This window comes from Scyliorhinus canicula, chromosome 13 (assembly GCF_902713615.1).
Source record: "Scyliorhinus canicula chromosome 13, sScyCan1.1, whole genome shotgun sequence".
Taxonomy (NCBI): domain Eukaryota; kingdom Metazoa; phylum Chordata; class Chondrichthyes; order Carcharhiniformes; family Scyliorhinidae; genus Scyliorhinus; species Scyliorhinus canicula.
This window is the reverse complement of record NC_052158.1, coordinates 65,448,607-65,471,477: the sequence shown is the minus strand read 5'-3', so window position 1 is coordinate 65,471,477 and position 22,871 is coordinate 65,448,607. Positions and strand designations below refer to the sequence as shown.

The window sequence follows — 22,871 nt, the reverse complement described above, 5'->3', positions numbered from 1 at the left end:
CACAGCCCATCACACTAACACTGACACACACACAGTCTGTCACACTAACACACACACACACAGTCTGTCACACTAACACACACTGCCTATCACACTAATACTCACAGCCCATCACACTAACACTGACACACACAGCCCATCACACTAACACTCACTGCCTATCACACTAACACTGACAGCCCATCAGTGACTCTCGCTCAAACACCGACCCCGATTAGGGGCATTGTGACCCTGGCCGCCGCGATAGCCACTCTGTGTCTCCACATGATCCTGCATCCAACTCAATCTGTGCTGTATCCAGATAGCCCACACCCTCACATACCCCGGCCCCTGTCTGCCCCTCCTTCCCACTCCCTCAATTCGCCTTCCCGGGCTAGGGTAGGGGCTAGGGAGTCCGTTCCTCACCTTCCCGTCATTGTAGTCCAAGCGACTCTCCGGCCCCTTCCAAACTGCAGAGTCTCGGCAAAAATGCGGAGAGACACAAAGTTCTCAGCCCAAAAAAGGAGGGAGCTGGGCGGCAGGGACTGCTTTTGGCAACAGGAAGGGTCGGCTCTCAGCCTGGGATTGGAATGATTCAGATCTAATAAACAGCCCGGGTTCCTGAGCCAGGTCCTCAGATAGAAATCAGCTCAAATAGCCAAAGAGACTTGTCTCTCTCTCCTGGGATCTTAATCAGCAGCTCGACAGACTAGCTGAATGGAACTCTTCCACGCTACATTTACTGCTGTATACATTAATATTTAGCTCTCTGCGGACTGGGGCGAATATTGGATCAACATGGTCCAACCAGACAATTTCCAACTTGCTCTAAGCTCACGTTATGAGTAGCATGTTCCATTTGGCCTCAGTACCTCTGGGATCAGCTCTGGCCTCCCACATCAGCCACTTTAGAGATGGACACATAATGTGGACATTAGACGCATTAAGAGTGTTGGTCTTGGCCTTTGCTCTTATAACCTGCCCCCGACCCACCTCAGACTGGGCCACTTAAATCATGGTGGCTGTCTTACTCCTGCTGGATACCAGTCAATAATACCCACCAGAGAAACGAGGAGCAGCCAAGAGTGGTGGTGGGTACCTCACTGGGGTGGTCTCCCATTCAATGGAGATTCCCTTTGGATTTGGAGGGGTTATCATTGGAGTGAAGGCCACTCTTTGTTGATGGAAGAGGCACAAGAAGAACACTTAACTCTCCTGCACTGTACCAACGCTAGTTTTGATTGTCCCAGTGTTCTCTACCGCTACAGGGACGAGGGAAAGGGTGGGGATGAGGAAGAGCAATTTCATGCAGTTGAAACTCGTTGCCTCAGGAGTGATGGCAGAGCAGTCCATCAATGACTTTGAAAGGTGGTTGGAGGGGCACCCAAGCGAAATGAATTTGCAGAGTCACAGAAATTGAATGGGGGAATGGATCTAATCCAATTAGATCCATTCTCTATTGACCATAAGTCATTTGATTTTCATTTCACATAGGAGCAGAATAAGGCCACTTGGCCCATCGAGTCTGGTCCGCTATTCAATCATGGCTGATATTTTTCTCATCCCCATTCTCCTGCCTTCTCCCCATAACCCCTTCCTTTTCCCCATAACCCCTTATTAACCAAGTTTAAAACAGAGCGCCGATCGAACAACCTCCTTCTGAGGATTCTGATTCTAAGGTTTTCTCTGAGGCAATCCCTGAGTCGAAGATGACTTGCTTTCACACTAAAAATTATTTCCCAGGAATCCAATGCGCGCCCTGCAGTATCTGTTCAATAAGGGCAGGTGGTGGTGATTGGGAGGAGCAGGTGGGCGGGGTTGCTCTTTCGCTGGCAACAGTTGGCTTCAGCTTGCTCTTGACGATAAAACTTGCGGTTTTCAGCTTCTTCCCGGATTCTTTTCCTCCACTTCAAGCCGTCTTGGTCCAGGGATTCCCAGGTGTCGGAGATGTTGAACTTTTTCAAGGAGGCTTTGAGGATGTCTTTGAAGTGCTTCCTCTGTCCTCCTGGGGCTCGCTTGCCATGGCGAAGCCCTGAATAGAGTGCCTCTTTCGGGAGTCTTGTGTCAGGCCTGCACACGAGGTGGCACGTCCAGCGGAATTGATGGAGTGTTGCCAATTCTTCGATGTTGGGGATGATAGCTTTAGCAAGAACACCGATTCTGATACTGGGCCATTCAGTCCTTTGAGCCAGTTTCACTATTTAATTAGACCACGGCTCATTATTTCTACTCCATTTACTGGCCTTTGCTCCATGTCCCTCATGACAGACTTAAATCTTAAATTGATCCCCCCCCCCCCCCAACCATAGAGTCAGAGTGTTTACAGCACAGAGAGAGGCCCTTTGTGTCTGTGCCAATCAAGCACCTTATTTACTCTCATCCCATTTTCCAGCACTTGGTCCGTAGCCATGTATACTCTGGCATTTCAAGTGCTCATCTAAATACTTCTTAAATATTGTGAGGGTTCCTGCCTCTACCGCCCCTTCAGGCAGTTAATTCCAGATTCCCACCACCCTCTGAGTGAAAATGTTTATCCTCAAATTCCCTCTCAACTTCCTCCCTGTTACCTTAAATCGATGCCTCCTGGTTATTGACCCTTCTAAGAGGAAACGTTTATTTCTATCTATCTGTCTATGCCCCATATAATTTACACACCCCAATCAGGTCCCCTCTCAGCCTTCTCTGCTCCAAGGAAAACAACCCTAGCCTAACTAGCCTCTCTCCGCAGCTGAAATGCTCCAGCCCAGGCAACATCCTGGTGAATCTCCTCTGCACCCTCTTTAGTGCAATCACATCCTTCCTATAGTGTGGCGACCAGAAATGTACACAGTACTCTAGCCATGGCCTAACTAATCTTTGGGGTAAAGAAAGGTTCTGATTTCCATTAGCCTGGTTTTGTGGGGGAGGAGATGTACTTCCTATTCATAGGCTTGAGACTTGGGATGTAGCAGTGTGAAGAAATCATGAGACTTTACTCTATTTAACATGAGATTTAGTCAAAAATACTCAGAGCCAAAGGCCCTCGTGCAACCCACAATGAGTGAACAGATTAAGGATCCATGGTAATTAGGGAGTAATGGTTAGATGAGATTGTGTATATCTGGCATCAGGAGCATGTTCATCAGAGTTCAATTTTGCTGGGTTGGTCACGTGGTTTACATCGAGTCCTACAGACCAGAGGCAGTACCAGCTGAACACAGGAACCCGCACTGAAGAATCGTCCCAAACAGAGATATAAAGACAATCTGAAAGTCAACTTCAGAGTTTAAAAACTGGATTGCAATACAAATGGAGAAGTCTCTGTCATCAAGCGACTTCAATATTTGAGGATAGTCAAGTACCTTCAGGACGTACGGGGACACAAAGCCAATGCCTCCACCTATCCTCCCAGCACTGACTTCATATGCAGTATCGGCAATTGGTTATGCAAATCAACACTTGGCCTAATGCCACACAGACCAGACAATATCAATCTACACTCTCAGCTGTTTGTTCTTTTTTTAAACTTGCTGAATGAACACTCATCTGCCATTGTAATGGGAGAATCCATCAATGGTTAGATGACACCAAGCTTGAGCTTCCTAACTAAAGGGCTACCTGTTTTAACAGTAGCACAGTGGATAGCATTGTTGCTTCAGTGCCAGGGTCCCAGGTTCAATTCCCAGCTTGGGTCATTATTTTGTGTGGCGTCTTCCCTGTGTCTGCGTGGGTTTCCTACGGGTGCTCCGGTTTCCTTCCATAAGTCCCGAAAGATGTGCTGTTAGGTAACTTGGACATGCTGAATTCTCCCTCAGTGTACCCAAACAAGCACCAGCGTGTGGCAACTAGGGGATTTTAACGGTAATTTCATTGCAGTGTTAATGTAAGCCTACTTAATAATAATCTTTTATTGTCACAAGTAGGCTTACATTGTAATGAAGTCCTGTGAAAATCCCCTAGTCGCCACGTTCTGGCGCCTGTTCGGGTACACAAAGGGAGAATTTAGAATGTCCAAATTACCGAACACCACATCTTTCGGGACTTGCGGGAGGAAACCGGAGCACCCGGAGGAAACCTACGCAGACACGGAGAGAACGTGTAGACTTTGTACAGACAGTGACCCAAGCCGGGAATCGAACCTGGGACCCTGGCACTGTGAAGCCACAGTGCTAACCACTGTGTTACCGCGGCAATAATAACGATGATTATCATTATAAAGTCAAACCATGATGATGAAAATCATTCTTCGAAACAGTGCATCTACATATCAAACATTTACAGTTCAGGACCATTGTCAGCTTTGCCATGCAGGTTTACCTGGTCTGCTAGACTGCACTTTTCATCAGCGGAAATACAAGTGTTGCATCTTGCTCGACACCTAATGTAGCCTTGAGGCATAACTCAGTGTGCCACACCTCAAAACCGTTACAAATCTACAGGGTATAAAAATAATGATCCACTAAACTGTCAGACGCTTGGCAAGTGAGCAAATATTGAATCAATTCAATCTGAAAATCAAAAAGTATAAGTAAAATACAGGATGCTGAGATTTTTTTTTAATTGCCAACTAATTCGTACTCAGCACCCATCCAATTGTTCAAATCATTTTCATCCATTACTTCCCATCCAGGTGAAAATAACATGAATAAATCTTACACATCAAAACTATCTGATGTGAAAATCAGATTTTGCCAAACAAGTCCCCGTTCAATTAGGAGCCTGCAAAATGTTAGCGAGGCTGGGAATTTCCTGCTCTTGTAAAGTAATTTGTGCAAGTCGAAATGCATTTGATATTTTTATTCTGCTCCTACGGGACTACACACCAATGACCACACATGGGGCACAAGCAGAAAAAGACCAGGTAGCTTCATCTCCTGCAGAACGATTTAGAGTGTGTGTGAGAGAGAGAGAGACCGACATCATAGAGGCTGTTGTATTTTTTTAAAACTACATTCCTATCTAACTCAGAGCATACAGCAATAAAGTGGACACAAAATAACTGGTGCGGAGAACTAAAAAGACTTCATATTTTCCATGGTTTATACTGTGAGTCATGGACTTCAAACATTTTGTAAATATTTTGGCAAACTTGTGATAAAGTTGAATGATGTTGACAATTCCTCCAGTTGTGAAGGTTGATGATGCCATACTTGGGATGGTTCCCCTTCTTATGATATATGTATGAAACTGTCTACACTGCTTGCTGTAAAAAAAATACCACAAGATCATTTATTTCATTTTTGAAAAAGCATTTGGTTCAGCTATTCGCCCAGGAGCCGAATGGTCCACTTAATTTCTTGGCAGCCGTTCAGGGAGCAGGCATTGAAAATCACTTCACTGAAGGAGGCATGGACAACAGACGCTGTGGTCAGCCTACAAGGAATTTTGGTGCCATCATATTTATATATTTCCAGACGTAAAGAATCTCAGAACCGAGTAGTCAGATTCAGTTGCGAGTCCAACTCAGGTGGACAGGAACAAAAAGCATTTCTCTCTCTTAAAATTAAACCACAAACGGATCCTTTGCCCCCCCCCCCCCCCCGCAATTGTCCCCCGAGTATAAATCGGGAGAAGGAAGAGAGCAAATGAATACTGTTGACATATTTTTCTGTAAATTTACCAAAGTGGAACACAATGCAACCTTTTGAGGCAGAATTTCCAGTTCAGTTCTGGCGCTAGAATGCTAACTCAGGCTGTCTCTTTCAACTGACCCAAATATTTCATTGGCCCTTATTACAGTCACAGTGGGATTTTTCTTTTTGGATCATTTTATCCACAGAAAGGATTTGGCAGAGGAGTTAGTTTTACATTTTGGGTTTTTAATGCAAAGTGAATTCACACAACTTTAAAAAATATTTTTCAACAAGGTACTGAAGACAGTAAACGTAAAATGCTCAGTCTCTTGGCTTTGCTGTAAATAATAAAGTTTGCTTTAGGTTGCCTCAATCATCGAGTTAACATCTCATACTGATTATGTTGGAACATCCCTGGTCCCATGTGCTTGGCGGGTCCTCCATTTTGGGTGTGAACACAAAGTCATAAAAAACAGGGACGCACATAAAATATTACTCTAGTTTTAAACACAAGGCTACAAGGACAAGCTTTGATCGATCCTCAGATAGAGAATGCAGGGAAGGTTATTAGAATTTCTTTTAAGTTACGTTAGCTGACCCAGTGATGTGGGGATGTGCACTATATTCATTATTTTTGTATTTCGATGTGCTTATTTTATCGCGTCCAATCACATTGCTCTGTGTGCTCACTTACTGTAAAATAAAGCACATTAACAACAACTCCCTGGCCTTGTCTTGCCAAGTGGTTTCTGAATCTGTCGCCAAAATATTTGGAGAGGAGTGTGAAGACACAGGTGAAAGATTTTAGGATTTGGTTCAAATCACAACAGGGTACTATCGTTACACCATTGGATTATGCCGTCATGCAGATATCAGGCAATACAGGCACATCTCAAGTACAAATCACTATGAGCACTAATGGGAGTGACTAGCAGCTGGGCCTAAAGGAGTCTCGAGGTTAAAACTCTAAACTTGTCGCTATTAACTTCAGTCCTTACCCGTCAAACCCCCTAAGGTCTTACCTTAAAAGCAAAAACGCTCTTTTTTCTATCTTGCTTTAGAGGGATAGGGGACAGAAGGGATTAGTGAAAGAAAATGAGGTGGGTTGAACATTAGTGACATTACATATGGGGTGTGTGGAATTAGAATGATCTAAATTTTTCTTTTTTTTTAAAAATGGAGTAGATCTTTCCTTATTTCTCCTGTGTCAACGATGCACAGGGATCTATTGGTAAAGGTAATCAAAGATTAGCATGCCAAATGAACTGAACGACAAATGTAATGTGTGCACGGTAAATTCATGCAAGGCAGTCAGTGATATCCAGTGAAATCTGGATCACGGGAGAAAGAAACGGCTGTCATTCCAGATAATTAGTGAGCTGGCACTATCTCTATCACTTCCTCTGCCAGTTCTGAAACTCCTCTCCTTGCACTGCCAGTAAATACCTGCATTATTCGTACTCCTTCCATCCTTGCTATTTTGGTCATTTAGTTTCATTTTCAGGTACTAGCATCCAACTGGCAATGTTTTGACAAGGCCCATAAGTACTTTTGTATAAACAAAATCTGTACCTTTGCCGTTGCATTGTCAATGCCTATAGCAGCCCCTGGAGTGTCTCTCTCTCTCTCTCTGTGCATTTGTTGCACTTGCTTTGGCAAGTATGTTAGCACTACCCAGACCTCCCATTTCATTACTGGCCTCCACATTTCTCTCTCTTGTTCTCTGAAGCTGCAGTATTGTATCTCTACTTTGTCTATCTTGACCTAGCTCTCTGTGCCTATGACCGTACTGCCCATACCTGGTGTGAGATGCCTTTACTTGTGTATGTGACATGTTTCAAATTATTTGTACCGTTGCTGCCAGTACGTGCCTCTGCAGTATCCCAACTTGTGTGGCAACTTGGCTTCGGATTGGAGAGCAGAATCCAGGCTGACACCTCAGTGTAGCAATGAAGGATACTATACTGTGGCAAGTTTCTGAGTTGACACTAGACTACGGCCCTGTTTGTATGCAGTATCTCGATGCTGCCTATTAGTAGCTGTTTACTGTCTTTTATCACATCTGTGCCATTGGAGTCAGTGTCAACCATCACTGATCAAACAAGTCTCATTTTGAAATCATTTTTAGTTCTGAATCTGTGGTTCAGGCAAAGACCTCACAAGACAATCAACAGGTGTGTGATGCGATATGCGGCAAAATAAACACAGGCCAGTTTTTCATGTCTTCTTGTTAAATTTTGCACAAATTATATTGTGTAGTCATACAAAATGACACTCGAGACAAACTGTACACGGAGTCAGAGCCGCTCTGTTCTGACACACATCACTGTGTGTGGCAATGCTCCAGAGCCCACAACACTAAAACTGCTGGAGTTTAACAACAAACACTGCTGCCAACTGTACAAAAATGAAAAAGGAACGATTGCTGCTTCTTCCGAGGCCAGACCCGCGCACTGGTCTCACGCACAAGTTCCAGTTGAAAGACTGTACATGTCACTGGGCATCGTGGTAAAATCTATTTTCTCAGCTGCCACTCCACTCATCTTCCTCTGCTGCCTCTGGAGGAGCCTCGGCGCGGCCCACCCGAGCTCTTTCCACTCCTTCCCCAGTTGGGCCCGCCTCTGGCTCCACCCCGCGGAGGGGGTCCCGCAGGGCCACTGAATCCATCATCTCGGTGGAAACCTTCGTGTCGATCTCCTTCGTGCGAATTGGAGCGGCCAGACTTGGGCACGCGCGGTGATGAGGCTGGCCCACTCCGGCCTGTAAAACAATCCATTAAAAGAATGGGTAACATCAAATCCTACTCCTCTCGGTGTCATCCACTGCAGAATATTTTATAACAAATCCCTCTGCATCAGCGATAAAACAACCAACATTAATAATCTGCCTTTCTACTGGGTTGCTAGCTCACTAATGGTAAAAGCTGCCACAGCACACGGAATCTGCCTGCCTTAGAGGATAACAAAACACCCCAATTCAAGTGAAACGAGCGATTAAGCCCTTCAAGAGACCAAGCTTGGGTACTTTGCTCAAACACCAATGAACTTCGAACATCATCAATGAAGATCAAATCCTTCAGCTCTGATTGCCTTAGCACTGATTTACACAGGGTAAGCTACATACGGATGGCGTTGACACACTGCTCTGTATGTCTTTGTGAGACAGCAGGGTGGCTCTGGTAGCAATTCCTCACTGCCACTAGACTGCTCCAATGCCAGCATAGCACAGATCGGCAAGAGCTGCATGTCCACGACATTCCCTTCCGAAGTAAACCCTGTGTGGGCAAAGGGTGCTGCCACTGCAAAGTGGCTTTGGTTACTCAGATGCCCTGTCACCACCCTGCTGTTGGTGCAGTCTTGGATGGACACACACAGACAGAAACTTACTTGGGCCTCTATCCTCAGCTGGGGGACCAGGTGCATCGAAGTCCCTTTGATCAGGTGTTCCTGGCCCTTCATACCATGGTCGCTTGTGGGGCGGACGTGACGCAGTATCCATGCTATGGAGTGATGTACGTCTCTCCCTGTTGACTGGAGACTGGCCATCATGAGGCGAGTGGTTCTGGCGAGAATCATCTGCATAGTGACTGCGGCCAGCCACGCCTGTCCAATTAGACAAGTATGTGAAGGATAGGAAGACCAACTGGACGAACTGAAACTTCACAGTAAAGGCCTCTTGTAAATCAGCAAAGCACCAAACTACAATTTATTTTCTGACCATGGGCCACTCAAAACATTACAGAGCCAATTAAAAAGAAAATTTTAAATGTTTGGCATTAAAAAAACATAGATTATGTTTTCGCTCAGGCAATTTAAAATGCCACAACCAGATTACCGGTTGAGTTTCGCATAAATAACCCCACAATTAGCTATACCTTCTTGAAGGGAACATACATTGGGCTTGCCACTCACAATTCCACCCACCAACCCTATCACCGGGGCTCTGCTTCGCTGTTTAATAGACAATATTTGATTGTGGATGTTGACGACCCCAGGACAAACCTTGTTCTCTGCTGCCATCGTGGATTTCACCTCGATCTCCTCGCCCTCCCCAGCCATCCCGGTGACCTCCTGGAGACAACGGCCTTTTCTCTGATTTACGGCCACCTTCAAAGCGAGGGAATTCGTCGTGACCAGGTAGAGGAAGGAGACCCCCTCGTCCGCCTGCAAAACCAAAATGAAACTCATCAATATTGGAGGCCATCCACGGGCGGCATGGTGGCACAGTGGTTAGCACCATTGCCTCACAGCGCCGAGGACCAGGGTTTGATTCCAGCCCCGGGCCACTGTCTGTGTGGAGTTTGCATGGGTCTCACCCCCACAACCCAAAGATGTGGAGAGTAGGTGGATTGGTCACGCTTAATTGCCCCTTAATTGGAAAAAAATATATAGGAAGCCACTGTCAGTTTGGGCGTTATCATGCAGTATCATGAGGTGCTTAAGGTGACCATTGCAGTGTTAATGTAAGCCTACTTGGATTGGATTTGTTTATTGTCACGTGTACCGAGGTACAGTGAAAAGTCTTTTTCTGCAAGCTGCTCAACAGATCATTCAGTACATGGAAGGAAAGGGAATTAAACAAAATTCAAGAAAATACATGAGAATACATAATAGGGCAACACAAGATATACAATGTAACTACATAAGCATTGGCATCGGTTGAAGCATACAGGGTGTGGTGTTAATGAGGTCAGTCCATAAGAGGGTCATTTAGGAGTCTGGTGACAGTGGGGAAGAAGCTGTTTTTGAGTCTGTTCGTCCGTGTTCTCAGACTTCTGTATCTCCTGCCCGATGGAAGAATTTGGAAAAGTGAGTAAACCGGGTGGGAGGGATCCTTGATTATGCTGTCCGCTTTCCCCCGGCAGCGGGAGGTGTAGATGGAGTCCATGGATGGGAGGCAGGTTTGTGTGATGGACTGGGCGGTATTCACGACTCTCTGAAGTTCCTTGCGGTCCTGGGCCGAGCAGTTGCCATACCAGGCTGTGATGCAGCCAGGTAGGATGCTTTCTATAGTGCATCTGCAAAAATTGGCAAGGGTTAATGTGGACATGCCGAATTTCCTTAGTTTCCTGAGGAAGTATAGGCGCTGTTGTGCTTTCTTGGTGATAGCGTCGACGTGAGTGGACCAGGACAGATTATTGGTGATGTGCACCCCAAGGAATTTGAAACTGCGACAATAATAAAGATTATTATTATTAAATATACCTACAGAGTAGATAGAGAAATTATTTTGTCTGCTGGGGGAGTCCATAATGAGGGAGGCAGCACCTTGAAATTAGAGCTAGGAGCTTTCAAATATGGGATTGATAAATTTGTGTGGGATTATGGAACTAAGGTGGGTAGATGATATTGAAATGCACAATCAAGAAAATGGCAGGGCAGGCTTGAGGAGTTGAATGGTCTCCAACCCTGCTCTAATGTTCCAATAACAAACAGGGATGTCAGGGGAAGGCCTGTCAGCACATTCAGCTGTCAATGTTTTTGAGGGGGCGCTCTGTAAATTGGATGACAATTAAACCTGTACTTCAGTGTGCTTTACTCTACCTCACCCTCCGCTAACAGTGTGTCTCACTGTTGAGATGCAATTCGGTTCATCTCTACCGGTAACCACTTTGTGTTTGAAATGCTTTTTAAATTGGCCACACATCTATTACTTATATGTAGCACAATGCATACCCAATAAACTGCCAATATGAATACTGAGGTTCAACTATACCTCGCATTGCTCCGCGGCCCCGTCCTCTGCCTCCTGGTTCACGGCCCCTTGCACTCTCCTCAGATTGATCAAAATCCTCATCGCCCATGAAATCATCCATATTCCCAAAAGCCTCTCTCCCTCGTGGGCCACGGCCATCATGTCGAGATCCCCCTCGAACAGGCCGGAACCTGGAAGGAGAATATTTGAGGTTCACTCACAGCTCTTGCAGTCTCAGGGACCTAATCAACCGTAACATTTCCCCATCTCATGAAGGTTGGTGACCATATAATGCTCTGAGGCCTTTCAGAAATGTGAGTCCAACCACCAGAAGCAACACTGTTCACATCACAAATAATCTGATCCATCACTGGATTGGAGATCCAGGGGTCCTTTCTAGGTCCCATTTAAGCTGCGTACAACACACTCCACAAAGTTCTGTGCACGAGTACTGACGTTCTGCTCATATAAACTCATACATCAGTATTAACATTTCAAATAACAAAAATCCTATATTATCCCAGCACGACAATCAATTGCTTAAAATTAGCGTCCGAGGTCCACCTTTGTGTCATTCATCAGCTGCAGGTTGTGGGCCACTAGGTACATCGGCTACTCAACAAACAAAATGCTTTACCTTTCCCAAACTAACTATTTAGATTAGTAGATGCTCTTTATCTGATCGCAGAGAATGCAATGGTCAATCAGCAAAGTGATCTTCTCCAAAGTGAAATTATGTTTGCAAAGAGAGGTTTAATATCCATGATTTCCTGAGATAGAATTTTAGACAGTGCAGTTTACTGTTGCCTTAGAAGAAAATCAAAGCCCCCCCCCCCCCCCCCCCCCCAACAATAGTCTGAAGGCAATCTGAATAACAGACTTTTTTTAAAAAGTCGACACTGAATTGTAAGTTTGAAAAGAACACATTCTGCATACCAGGCAAGGATACTGGATGCGATTCTCCCAAAAGGGAACAAACTCCACTAGCAAGAACGTTTAGCCACTTGTTTCCTGGAACTTGCAGTGCTGAAAAACATGTGACTATTGAATAAAGGGGTCTGAACAGGGAATGCGTGGCCGAGGCTGCACACAGCTCTGTTTTGTACACTAGGGAGCTCTGCTCGCTGGAACTCTTCAGTGTAGCAAGAGATCAGGACGCCATTTTTAAATCCCCGAGGCCCCTGAAACAAACCCCGACCTCCCCACCCCGCCCCCAGCCCGAACGCAATATGGGAAGGTCCCTGTGCCCCTCCCCTGACCAAACACCTATGCTGGGCAACCCTGGCCCGATCGGCATTGCACCATGGGAGTGCCAGCCTGCCACCCTGGTGGTGGCCATGCCAGCTGTCAGTGCCCAGGTGTCACAGCCAGGATACCAAATGGCGCCATCAGTGCCAGGGCACCACCCTGCCTGAAGGGCATGCAGCTGGAGGCCTCAGGTGCCCTTGGAGACCCCCACAAATGGCGTTTCATCTGGTCCCCTTTTGTGGGGACCAGTACTAAACAGCATCACCCGATGCCATTGAGGCGAAGGGGTTGAATCGCAAAGCCTCAGGTAGCTCGAGAATCGGCACATTAGAGTGCCTTGCTCCAATATGCAGATTTGCCAAAGTGATCCTGCCCATTGTGGGCAGGATTCACCTCGCAACGTTTCGAGAGATCGCACTGAATCTCGCCAGGCGTGGTTGAGCCGGTTAGATCCCTGGAGCGGGGTCTCCTGGCTTTCAACAGCCACGCTGCCCTGCGGCGAGCTGCTTTTCCAGTGCAGCGAGGCTGTTGGATTGCACACTCTCGTATTAGGCTCATATTAGGCTCGAAACGTTAACTATTTCTCTCTCCAGAGATGCTGCCAGCCCTGCTGGGCTTTTCCAGCACTTGCTGTTTTTACTGCAGATTTCCATTATCTGCAGCATTTTGCTTTTATTCAGGATTTTAGGTCATTATTTGGAGGTTGAAAATAAGGTGGTTATCTTAGGGAGGTACTGTGGGTAATTCAGGGGGGGCTCAAACATCATCTTCAAGAATGAGCCCACTGTGCAGTGTGACAAGAGATCTCACATCCTGTCAAATGTTTTGAGGTTAGTCAATCAAATTAATTCTCCAGCTAATGAGGAAGCTGCTATACAGATACACAAGAGACAGCTCCTCAATTTTAAACCTGCTGGCAGGCCGAGGGGCTCAATCCTCAGGGATGTCTTTTTTATTGCAGTTCCTGCATTTGGATGTGAACTGCATTTGCATTTATATTCAGTGAAGGTTGAATAGATGAGGAGAAATGTTTTATTCAGCTTGTGTAAACAAATTTTAACGCCGACTCCCAAAACCAAATCATTCACAGGGAAATGAACTTCAGGGCCGGTGTTTGCTTACTTTTGCCCACAAAACAATCCTTATACAATTCTTACAATGAATTATACAGTCCTTGTACCTGATGAGCATAGCTGGCAGCTGAGGTTGACTAACTTGACACATGGAAGGTGGCCCAACAACAACGGCAGGTTACAACGTTACACAGCTTAGTTTGCACACATGTGCTTGCAACATCGAGAGACAGGACAGGATATCAAAGTCGCTGCTGTTTTCCCAACATCCATTTCGGGCAGTCGCTGCCCAGTACAAATTACCAACATTGACAGCAGCAGAGGTGCGGTTACCAATGCATAACTGTAGTTAAAAATATTCTCAACGGACATCAACTGTATATAGGCATTACTGCAGCTTCGCAAATGGCAACAGCAAAAGCTGATAAAACAGATAGTAAGAGCTATAAAAACAGGAACATGAAAAGAAACTTGCATGGGTATCAAGTATAAATTGCTTTTACACATTTATATTAGGAATAAAAGAGGGTGGTCAGGAGCAATGTGGGTCCCTTGAACACTGACAATGATGATGCTGTCAATGAAAGTAAGGAAACGCAGACATGTTTGTGTCAGTGTCTGCAGTAGAGGGCGATCAGCATGATATTGTGAGGAAAACTATTACTGAATAAGGGACAAGCTCACCAAAATTAGGGTCAGCATAATTACAGGCAAGAGAAGATAATAGCACTTGAGTGACAAACTCCCAGGACCAGATGGTTCCCATCCCAGGGTTTTAAAGGAAGTAGGTGGGAACATTGAAGACTCTCTTACAACAATGTTCCAAAGTTCTTGTGATTCAGAAATCATTCCTTCAGTGGATGAGAGAATGCCAATGAATGTTATTTATATGGACTCCCAAAAGGCATTTGCTGAAGTCTATCGTAAGAGGCTGTTGCCTGAAGGTGAAGCCCATTGAATTGTATGAAAACTATTGACTTGATTAGGAAGTAGATTGGGTGGTACTTTGCAATATTCAGAGGACATAAGATGAATTATTTCTTTCAGAAAGAACACTTGCCCCCTGCTTTGCTCACTGGTCCCCTAGGAAGTTGCACTGTTCCTCAGGTCATGGCTGGTTAATCATCAGAAACAGCCTCCAGAAACTTTCTGTTCCTGGGGTTTCACTGTGTTGAGTGTTGCTGGAGAGTCCTTCTGCTTTAGCCCTTTGAACTCTGACTCTCTCTCGTACCTCAACATCAGATAGCAAATCATGAAGCCAGATTGAAGTCATTGCCGGTTACTCAAAGAGATGGGCCTAACAGCCTGCCCCATGCATCAATATCCGTACTGAATTCTTACAGACTGACCTGGTTAACCAAAGTACTGTTAACTGTCAAGGCCAAAAAACATAATTTTGGATTTGGCTGAAGTATTTTACCAAGGCGACTGTGTGAGGGGAAGGTCAGTCTTGAGCTGGCCAAAGGGGAACACAATCACAAAATCGTCTTGTGTCACATCAAGAAACAAGAGCAGGCAATCTCCAAGTTGTCGAGCAAGATAATAGTAACTAATAGTAACATTATTGTTCCATTAACAAACTGAACCCATAAAATGAAGCCAAATTTGTCAGTGTGGAAGTATATTTGTAAAGAGGCAGTCCTGATTAAATCTAAGTTTTTGCTGTCTGTATGAGTGTGTTAGACATGGGCACTGGTGCTGTACGAGTCAGGTTAAGCTGTGGAGTCAGGTTAAGGATCTTCAGTAGGATTGTTTGGTTATTTACCAGCATTATGAATCATACTAACATGGGAAATTGCAGATTGAGTAAATGGAGAAGAATGCCCGAATGCTCTCTGGATGAACCTCAACAATTGTCCATCCCCGTCTGGCGCAAGGGTAAGACAGGGAAGGTGGCTCAAGCATAGCTAATGAGGGAAATCAGGGATAGTGGAGGCATATAAATTGGCCAGAAAAAGCAGCAAGCCTGAGGATTTGGAGAAATTTTAAATTCAGCAGAGGACAAGGGTTTAATTTGGAAAGACAAATTAGAATAAGAGAGTAAGCTTGCAGAAAACATAAGAACTGACTGCAGAAGCTTCTATAGATATGTGAAGAGAAAAAGACTGGTGAAGATAAATGTAGGTCCCTTAGTTAGAATCGGAGGAATTTATAATAGGCAAAGAGATGGCACACCAGTTGAACAATTACTTTGGATCTGTCTTCACGAAGGAGGATATAAATAACCTTCCTGAAATACTAGGGGACAGAGGGTCTAACATGAAGGGGGAACTGAAGAAAATCTTTATTCATCAGGAAATTGTATTGGGGAAATTGATGGGATTAAAAACTGATATGTCCCCAGGGCCTGATGCTCTGCATCTCAGAGTACTTAATGAAGTGGCCCAAGAAACAGTGGACGCATTGGTGATCATTTTCCAACATTCTATAGAGTCTGGAAGAGTTCTAATGATTGGAGGGTAGCTAATGTAGCACCACTTTTTAAAAAACGAGGGAGAGAAAACAAGGAATTATAGATCAGTTAGCCTGACATTGGTGGTGGGGAAAATGCTGGAGTCAATTATTAAGGATGAAATAACAGCATTTGGAAAATGAGGACAGGATTGGTCCAAGTCAGCATGCAATCACTAAAGGGAAATCAGGTTTGTCAAATCTTCTGGACTTTTTTTGAGGATGTGACCAGTAGAGTGGACAAGGGCGAACCAGTAGATGTTGTGTGTCTGGACTTTCAAAAGGCTTTTGACAAGGTCCCACACAAGAGATTAGTGAGCAAAATTAAAGCTCATGGTATTGGGGGTAATGTATTGACGTGGATAGAGAATTGGTTGGCAGGCAGGAAGCAGAGTGGGCCTTTTCAGAGTGGCATGCAGTGACTAGTGGGGTACCGCAGGGTTCAGTGCTGGGGCCCCAACTGTTCACAATATACATTAATATTTGGACAAAGGAAATACATGCAACATCTCCAAATTTGCAGATGACACGAAGCCAGGTGGCAATGTGTGCTGTGAAGAGGATGCACAGAGGCTGCAGGTGACTTGGACAGACTGCCTGAGTGGGCAAATACAATATAATGTGGGTAAATGTGAGGTTATCCACTTTGGTGGCAAAAACAGGAAGGCAGATTATTATCTGAATGGTGGCAGTTTCGGAAAAGGGGAAGAGATCTGGGTGTCATGGTGGAACAGTCGCTGAAGGTTGGCATGCATGTACAGCAGGCGATGAAGAAAGCTAATGGCATGCTGGCCTTCATAGCGAGAGGATTTGAGTACAGGAGTTAGGATGTCTTGCTGCAGTTATACAGGGCCTTGGTGAGGCCACACCTTGAGTATTGCGTGCAGTTTAGGTCTCTCAGTTTGAGGAAAGACATTCTTGCTAGTGAGGGCGTCCAGCGAAGATTCACCAGACTAATTCACCGGATGGCAGGACTGATATATGACGAAAGACTGGATCGGCTGGACTCTTACTCACTGGAGTTTAGAAGAATGAGGGGAGATCTCAGAAACATATAAAATCCTGCTTGGACTGGGAAGGCCGAATGAGGGAAGAATACTCCCGATGTTGGGGGCGTCGCGAATTAGGGGGTCACAGCCTAAGAATAAGGGGTTAAGCCATTCAGGCCTGAGATGAGGAAAAACGTCTTCTCCAAGAGAGTTGTGAACTTATGGAATTCTCCACCATAGAAGCTGTTGAGGCCAGTTGGATATATTCAAAAGGGAACTAGACGTGGCCTGGCCGGTTATCGGGATCAATGGATATGGAGAGAAAGCGGGAGTGGGATACTGAATTTGCAAGATTAGCTTTGATCATATTGAATGGTGGTGCAGGCTCGAAGGGCCGAATGGCCTCCCCCTGCACCTATTTTCTACGTTTCTATTCCAAAAGTCAAGCCACACTTCTATATAACATTTACAATTTGTACTGCCCTTAGTTTGGGAAAACTTGACGTAGTACAAAAACACACATCAACACGGAGTTAGTGGATAAATTTGACATCAGAACTCCAAGATCTCATTGCTTTGGTGTAGAATTCATTCTTCAACGAGGCAACCCAACTGTCCAAATTTTCAAGCTCACAAAGCCAAAACAAGCAAACAAGGACAATAAGTACAATATGACAGAGTTGCCCGATTGGTTTGTCAGGGTGCAGGAGTTATCTGTCGCCTACAGGTCACAGCTTTGATATTCCTGAAAAGGAAAAGTATCCTTAATGTAAGCATTTTGATGGTAAAATTAATCATGAGTGAATGCATCAATATAAATAATTGCTGCAAATCCAGTCAAGCAAGCCGTTTGTCTATAAAGAGTTGATTGGAAAACAGCTCAAACATAAGCTGCACACATCTGAGGCCACAGGACGGCATCTTCATGCTTCTGAGCTTGTTGATTATGAAGATTGTCGACACTGTTTAAGCGGAAAATCCTAGTCTTATGGACTGACCTTCAAAGCTGGGCCTGGTGGTTGCAGAGCCTTGGGAAACAGAACAAATCTCTGTCATTGATTCCTAAAACATCAATTCAGTCTGTTCCCCGACGAATTTCTGCTGTTCTTTCTGAAAAGCATTTTAATCTCAAGGATGGGAAATGCATTTTGAAAGACTCTGTCTGGCTGATTTGTCTGCCTAAGCTTTGTGGGTTGATTTTGAATTGATTCAAGGTGTTTATCCCGCTGCGTCTGTCCATAAACCTGTTTTCAGTTTATTCTGTTACCAAAAGTGTCTGGCATGGCCGATGCTAGTCTGCTGAAACAATGTAAGGTACGATCCAATCGCCATAAAAGAGTTCATTGTTCGTCAGGGTAAGCTATCCCTGGAAGGGACTATAGGGAGCCTTCTGTGAAAAAGCAAAATGTCTGGACAGAGCTTGAATTGCAACTTTGCATTTCCAAATTGTCTTGAATAAATGGGGCCAGCTCTGGGTCCATGGACCTGATATACTGCTAGCAGCAGTGCTTGATGGATTGTTGCCAATTTCCAGGCAGAGTGGTTCCAAGGACATTACAATTGGGTGATATTTAAAACCCGATTTTCAAATCTACACAAAAAAACACTTCGGAATCTTCAAACTGATCAAAATCTGGCTCCCGTCTGCCTTGAGATGGGCACAGCTGATCTCAACATCTCTGCCCAAATTCATTCCCGCACTGGTCAGAACCCTGTTCAAATCTACAAATGCAATTTTAAGACTCATTGCTTCTTTTTAAAATTGATCTGGAGGACTGGAGGGATGAAAGCTAATTAGCTCAAGTAAAGGGTGAACCGGGCTATCTCTTGGCAGATTCTCTCTTCAGGCCGTCACACAGTTTAAAAAAAAATTAATCCAAGGGATCTGGGCGTCAATGGCTAGGCCAGCATTTAGTGCCATCTTTAGTTCCCCTTGAGAACGTGGTGGTGAGCTGCCTTCTTGAAGCGCTGCAGTCCCTGAGGTGTAGGTACACCCACAGTGCTGTTAGGGAGCGAATTCCAGGATTTTGAGCCAGCGACAATGAAGGAATGATATATTTCCCAGTCAGAATGGTGAGTGACTTGGAGGGGATCCTCCAGGTGGTGGTGTTCCCAGGTATCTGCTGTCCTTGTCCTTCTAGATGGTCCTGGTTGTTGGTTTGAAAGGTGCTGCCTAAGGAACCTTGTTGAGTTCCTGCAGTGCATATTTCCACTATTCGTTGGTAGTGCAGGTTTGAATGTTTGTGGAAAGGGTGGTGGACACTCTCGGAGGAGCCGGAGATGGATCATGCATTCAGCACTTCTGGTTGAAGAATGTTGCAAATGCGTCAACCTTGTCTTGATGTGCTGGGCTCCTCCAGCTTTGGGAATGGGGATATTTGTGGAGGCTCCTCTAGTGAGTTGATTAATTGTCCACCACCATTCACAGCTGGATGTGGTAGGACTGTATAGCTTAGATCTGATCCATCGGTTGTGGAATTTCTTAGCTCTGTCTATTACTTGCTGCTCACGTTGTTTGGCACACAAGATATCCTGTGCTGTAGCTTCACCAGGTTGACACCTTATTTTTTGGTATGCCTCGTGTAGCTCCTGGCATGCTCTCCTGCAGAACCAGGGTCGATTCCCTGGTTTGATGATAATGGCATATAATATTCCGGAACATCAGATTAAAAATTGTGGTCGAGTACAATTCTGCTGTTTTTGATGGCCCACAGCGCCTCATGGATGCCCAGTCTTCAGTTGCTAGCTGTTTGAATTCTATCTCATTTTGCAAGGTGATAGTGCCACACAACACGATGGACTGAATCCTCAATGTAAAGATGCAACTTTGTCCCAAAAAGGTTTGTGCTGTGGCCACTCCTACCGATACTGTTGTGGACAGATGTATCTGCGGCGGGCAGGTTAGTGAAGATGAGGTCAAGTATGGTTTCCCTCTTGTTGGTTTACTCAACACCTGTGGCAGACCCATTTAGCAGCTATGTCCTTTCGGATCAGGCCAGCTTTCAGTGATGCTGCTACTGCGCCCCTCTGGGTGATGGACGTTGAAGTGCGTCAGTGCTTTCTCCAAGTGGTTCATCAGCTGAGTGGGGCGGGGGAAATGGTACGTGATAATCAGCAGATTTCCTTGCCCATGTTTGGCCTGGTGCCATGGGCTATCGTGGAGTCCAGAGTTGGTGAGGACACCCAGGCAATTTCCTGCCTCCTGCATACCACTGTGCCACCCCCCTCTGCTTGTGATGACAGTGTCTGGAACGTTATCTGTAAGGTATAATTCCGAGTATGACTATGTCAGGCTGCTGCTTGACTAGTCTGTGAGACAGCTGATCCGATTCTACTCCTCTCAATTCCCAAGCAGGGCATCTCCCAATTATCACCATCTTCTATTGCCAAATCAGTTCATATCATCTAGACAACGTGACCAACTTTGCGAGACTCGTATAAGGAACTTTTCGAACGTTGTTTTGAAAATATAAGTAAACTGCACTCGAAGGGATCACTGGGTATACGAGAACAATAGCTCAAGGAATGCACAGAGATATATATGGCACAATCCATAACACCTTGCTGACAGCTGTTTATTAAACACAATGCCCCCAATTTTTTCCAATATGGGTTTTTAAGTTAGCTGGCTTGTAATTGCCAATTTGTACTTTATTCCTTTTTTGATTATTTAGGACTAGATTGGCAACCTTCCAGCCCTTGTCTACTGGAGTATTTATGGAGCGCTGAGTAATGTCAAGATATCATTAATTTCTTCTTTTCATTCCTCGGGTACCTTATTCCAGATGTGTGCCATGAGGCCTAGGAACCTTCCAGTTTCTGCTTAACATATTCTTTACCAGCCTCTGTATGTGCTACAAATGTCTGGCTCCATTCACGCTGACTGGAATTATTTACAGTCCTTCTTTGCTGTATTAATGATGGTGAAAATGTCAGCTTCCGCCATCATTCTTCACTGAAAACTGACAGCAACTTTGGGAGATTGGAAATGCACAGAATAATGCAGAAATTCAGAAGTTGCAGTGTGTCAGTGTACAGAACGTTCCATCATTAGGTGTGAAAACATTCTCACAAAGTGCAATCCTCCTTGTAATCATGGTTTGGCAAGAATTTTCATTCATTCACTTTTGGATCTTTGAAAAAGCTTTGTTGATTGAGATGTTACTGGTGTTTCAGTGACGCGCTAACTTCAACATCTTTCCTGCCCTGAGAAGCTAATTTTATATTTGTTGAATGTCAATTTTCTCCACAACAATAAAAACTTCCATATATAAAAAAAACAATGTTATTGTTCACAAGTCTATTTAAATTCTAGTTATACATTCATTCCACTATCCGAAAATATAAATTAAAAGTGAAGGATTTTAAGTGCTTTTTACTTCTTGGTTTGCTGTGTTTGTGAATACTTAAAATTGATTGGTTGTTTTGAGGTCTGTGGTGAACACTCCCACCTTGCTGCTGACTGCAAAATCTGGGCCACTGTAAAGGATATGTCTAATATTCCCATGTGGCGACATTCAAATCCCTATTAATTGTTTGATTCAATTATCTTTCAACAAACACACTAGTTCTTCGACCTTCCTTCATAGTCACCATATTTCGACTGTCTGTTGTGACTTGTTTGCACTGCAAAGCCCAATAAATTGTACTTCCAGCTGAAGGAATGTTTCACCAATACTAATCAATCGCATGAGTGTAAGATCAGATTGCATCTCGTTTAAAATCCACCTGAATATACATTTGTGAATAAAATGTCAAAATGCTTTTGATTGTATAGGGCTACACATAAGAGGGTTCTCCACTCAGTAACTACTCAGAATTTACTCTCACCTGTCATCCCTCCGCCCACGAAAACGCACATCGTCTGGCTCCCTCATGAATCGTTCATCTAATGGTTTCCTTCCATCCCAACCTTGGGGTGGACCCCGGCTTGGGCCCCTGTGCTCAGGATCCCCAAAGTCCCTGTACTCCTGATCAGGAGGAAAATCCCGCTGAGGACCAGGCCCCCGTCTCCAACCCTCATCAAGAGGTGGCGGACCCATGCGGTTCTCAAACTCCCGCGATCTGTGGCTGTATCGCTCATCCTTCCGGTAATCTTCATGATACTGGTCCGGTCCTTCAAAACGATCGTGGTAGTCTTGGGGTGGGCCTCGTCTCTCTGCGGACCCCCTGTTTTCCCGAGGATCACCCCAATCGTGGGAACCCCTGTAAGGAGGTCCCCGTTCAGGGTCCCGCTCTGCACTCTGATCGCGCCTCATTTCCTGTGGATGGCCCATGTGATGGTTTGGAGGACCATGAGATTCACCTGTAAAGACAAAACCAATTTGAAACTATTAATTAATGCAAACAGATGAAGTATATGTGTACAAAAACGAGAGGGCCATTCTCCTCATGCAGGGTGGTATTTAACTGGGCAGATTGATTGTCCAGCCAAAAGTGCATCTAAACACCGATGACCCATTCACAAGTCAAAGATTAATATAATAGCAAGAGCTGAGGTCCCTGAAATCATATATGGAACACTAAATAAACTGTTCTGAACATTATTAAGAGTTTTATTTCTCATACTTCACTCAGTCACTGAAATATTTGATTTCCTATAGACAGCTATAGGGACAAGAAATGAGTGAAAAGGAACGAGAAATGAGTGAATGGGAAGGAACTGTGCTTTGTTATCCAACAAAACCAAAAAACCTGTATTTGTACCTTTAACAACTCAGGATGTCACAAAATACTTTGCAGATGTTCAAGTACTTTTTGAAGTGTAATCCCTGTTATCATGTATATAATGCAACAGCCAATATGTGCACAGGAAGCTCCCAAAAATAGTAACATGATAATGGACAGATGACCTATTTTACGGATGTTAGTTGGTGGATACATAT

At 44.7% G+C, this 22,871-nt stretch overlaps 2 protein-coding genes across 4 annotated transcripts in view; both read right to left on the bottom strand.

Annotated features, from left to right (window-relative positions):
- LOC119976215 (LIM and senescent cell antigen-like-containing domain protein 2) overlaps positions 1 to 550 on the bottom strand; it is a 129,549-nt gene extending 128,999 nt beyond the window's left edge. Inside the window, exon 1 of the mRNA XM_038816533.1 lies at positions 406 to 550. Coding sequence (XP_038672461.1) covers positions 406 to 416 — 11 coding nt within the window. The 5' untranslated portion in view covers positions 417 to 550. The remainder of the gene's footprint in view (positions 1 to 405) is intronic.
- A 5,209-nt stretch (positions 551 to 5,759) lies between these two features.
- The window catches only part of wdr33 (WD repeat domain 33), a 141,319-nt gene continuing 124,207 nt past the window's right edge, over positions 5,760 to 22,871 (bottom strand). For 2 of the 3 annotated variants that reach the window (XM_038816089.1, XM_038816090.1), the window contains exons 18-22: positions 21,817 to 22,291; positions 11,247 to 11,416; positions 9,533 to 9,694; positions 8,918 to 9,133; positions 5,760 to 8,291 (exon numbers count right to left, since the gene is read on the bottom strand). In XM_038816089.1, the coding sequence (XP_038672017.1) occupies positions 8,071 to 8,291; positions 8,918 to 9,133; positions 9,533 to 9,694; positions 11,247 to 11,416; positions 21,817 to 22,291 (1,244 nt within the window). In that variant the 3' untranslated portion in view covers positions 5,760 to 8,070. The remainder of the gene's footprint in view (positions 8,292 to 8,917; positions 9,134 to 9,532; positions 9,695 to 11,246; positions 11,417 to 21,816; positions 22,292 to 22,871) is intronic. The other variant, XM_038816091.1, reaches the window with a different exon arrangement.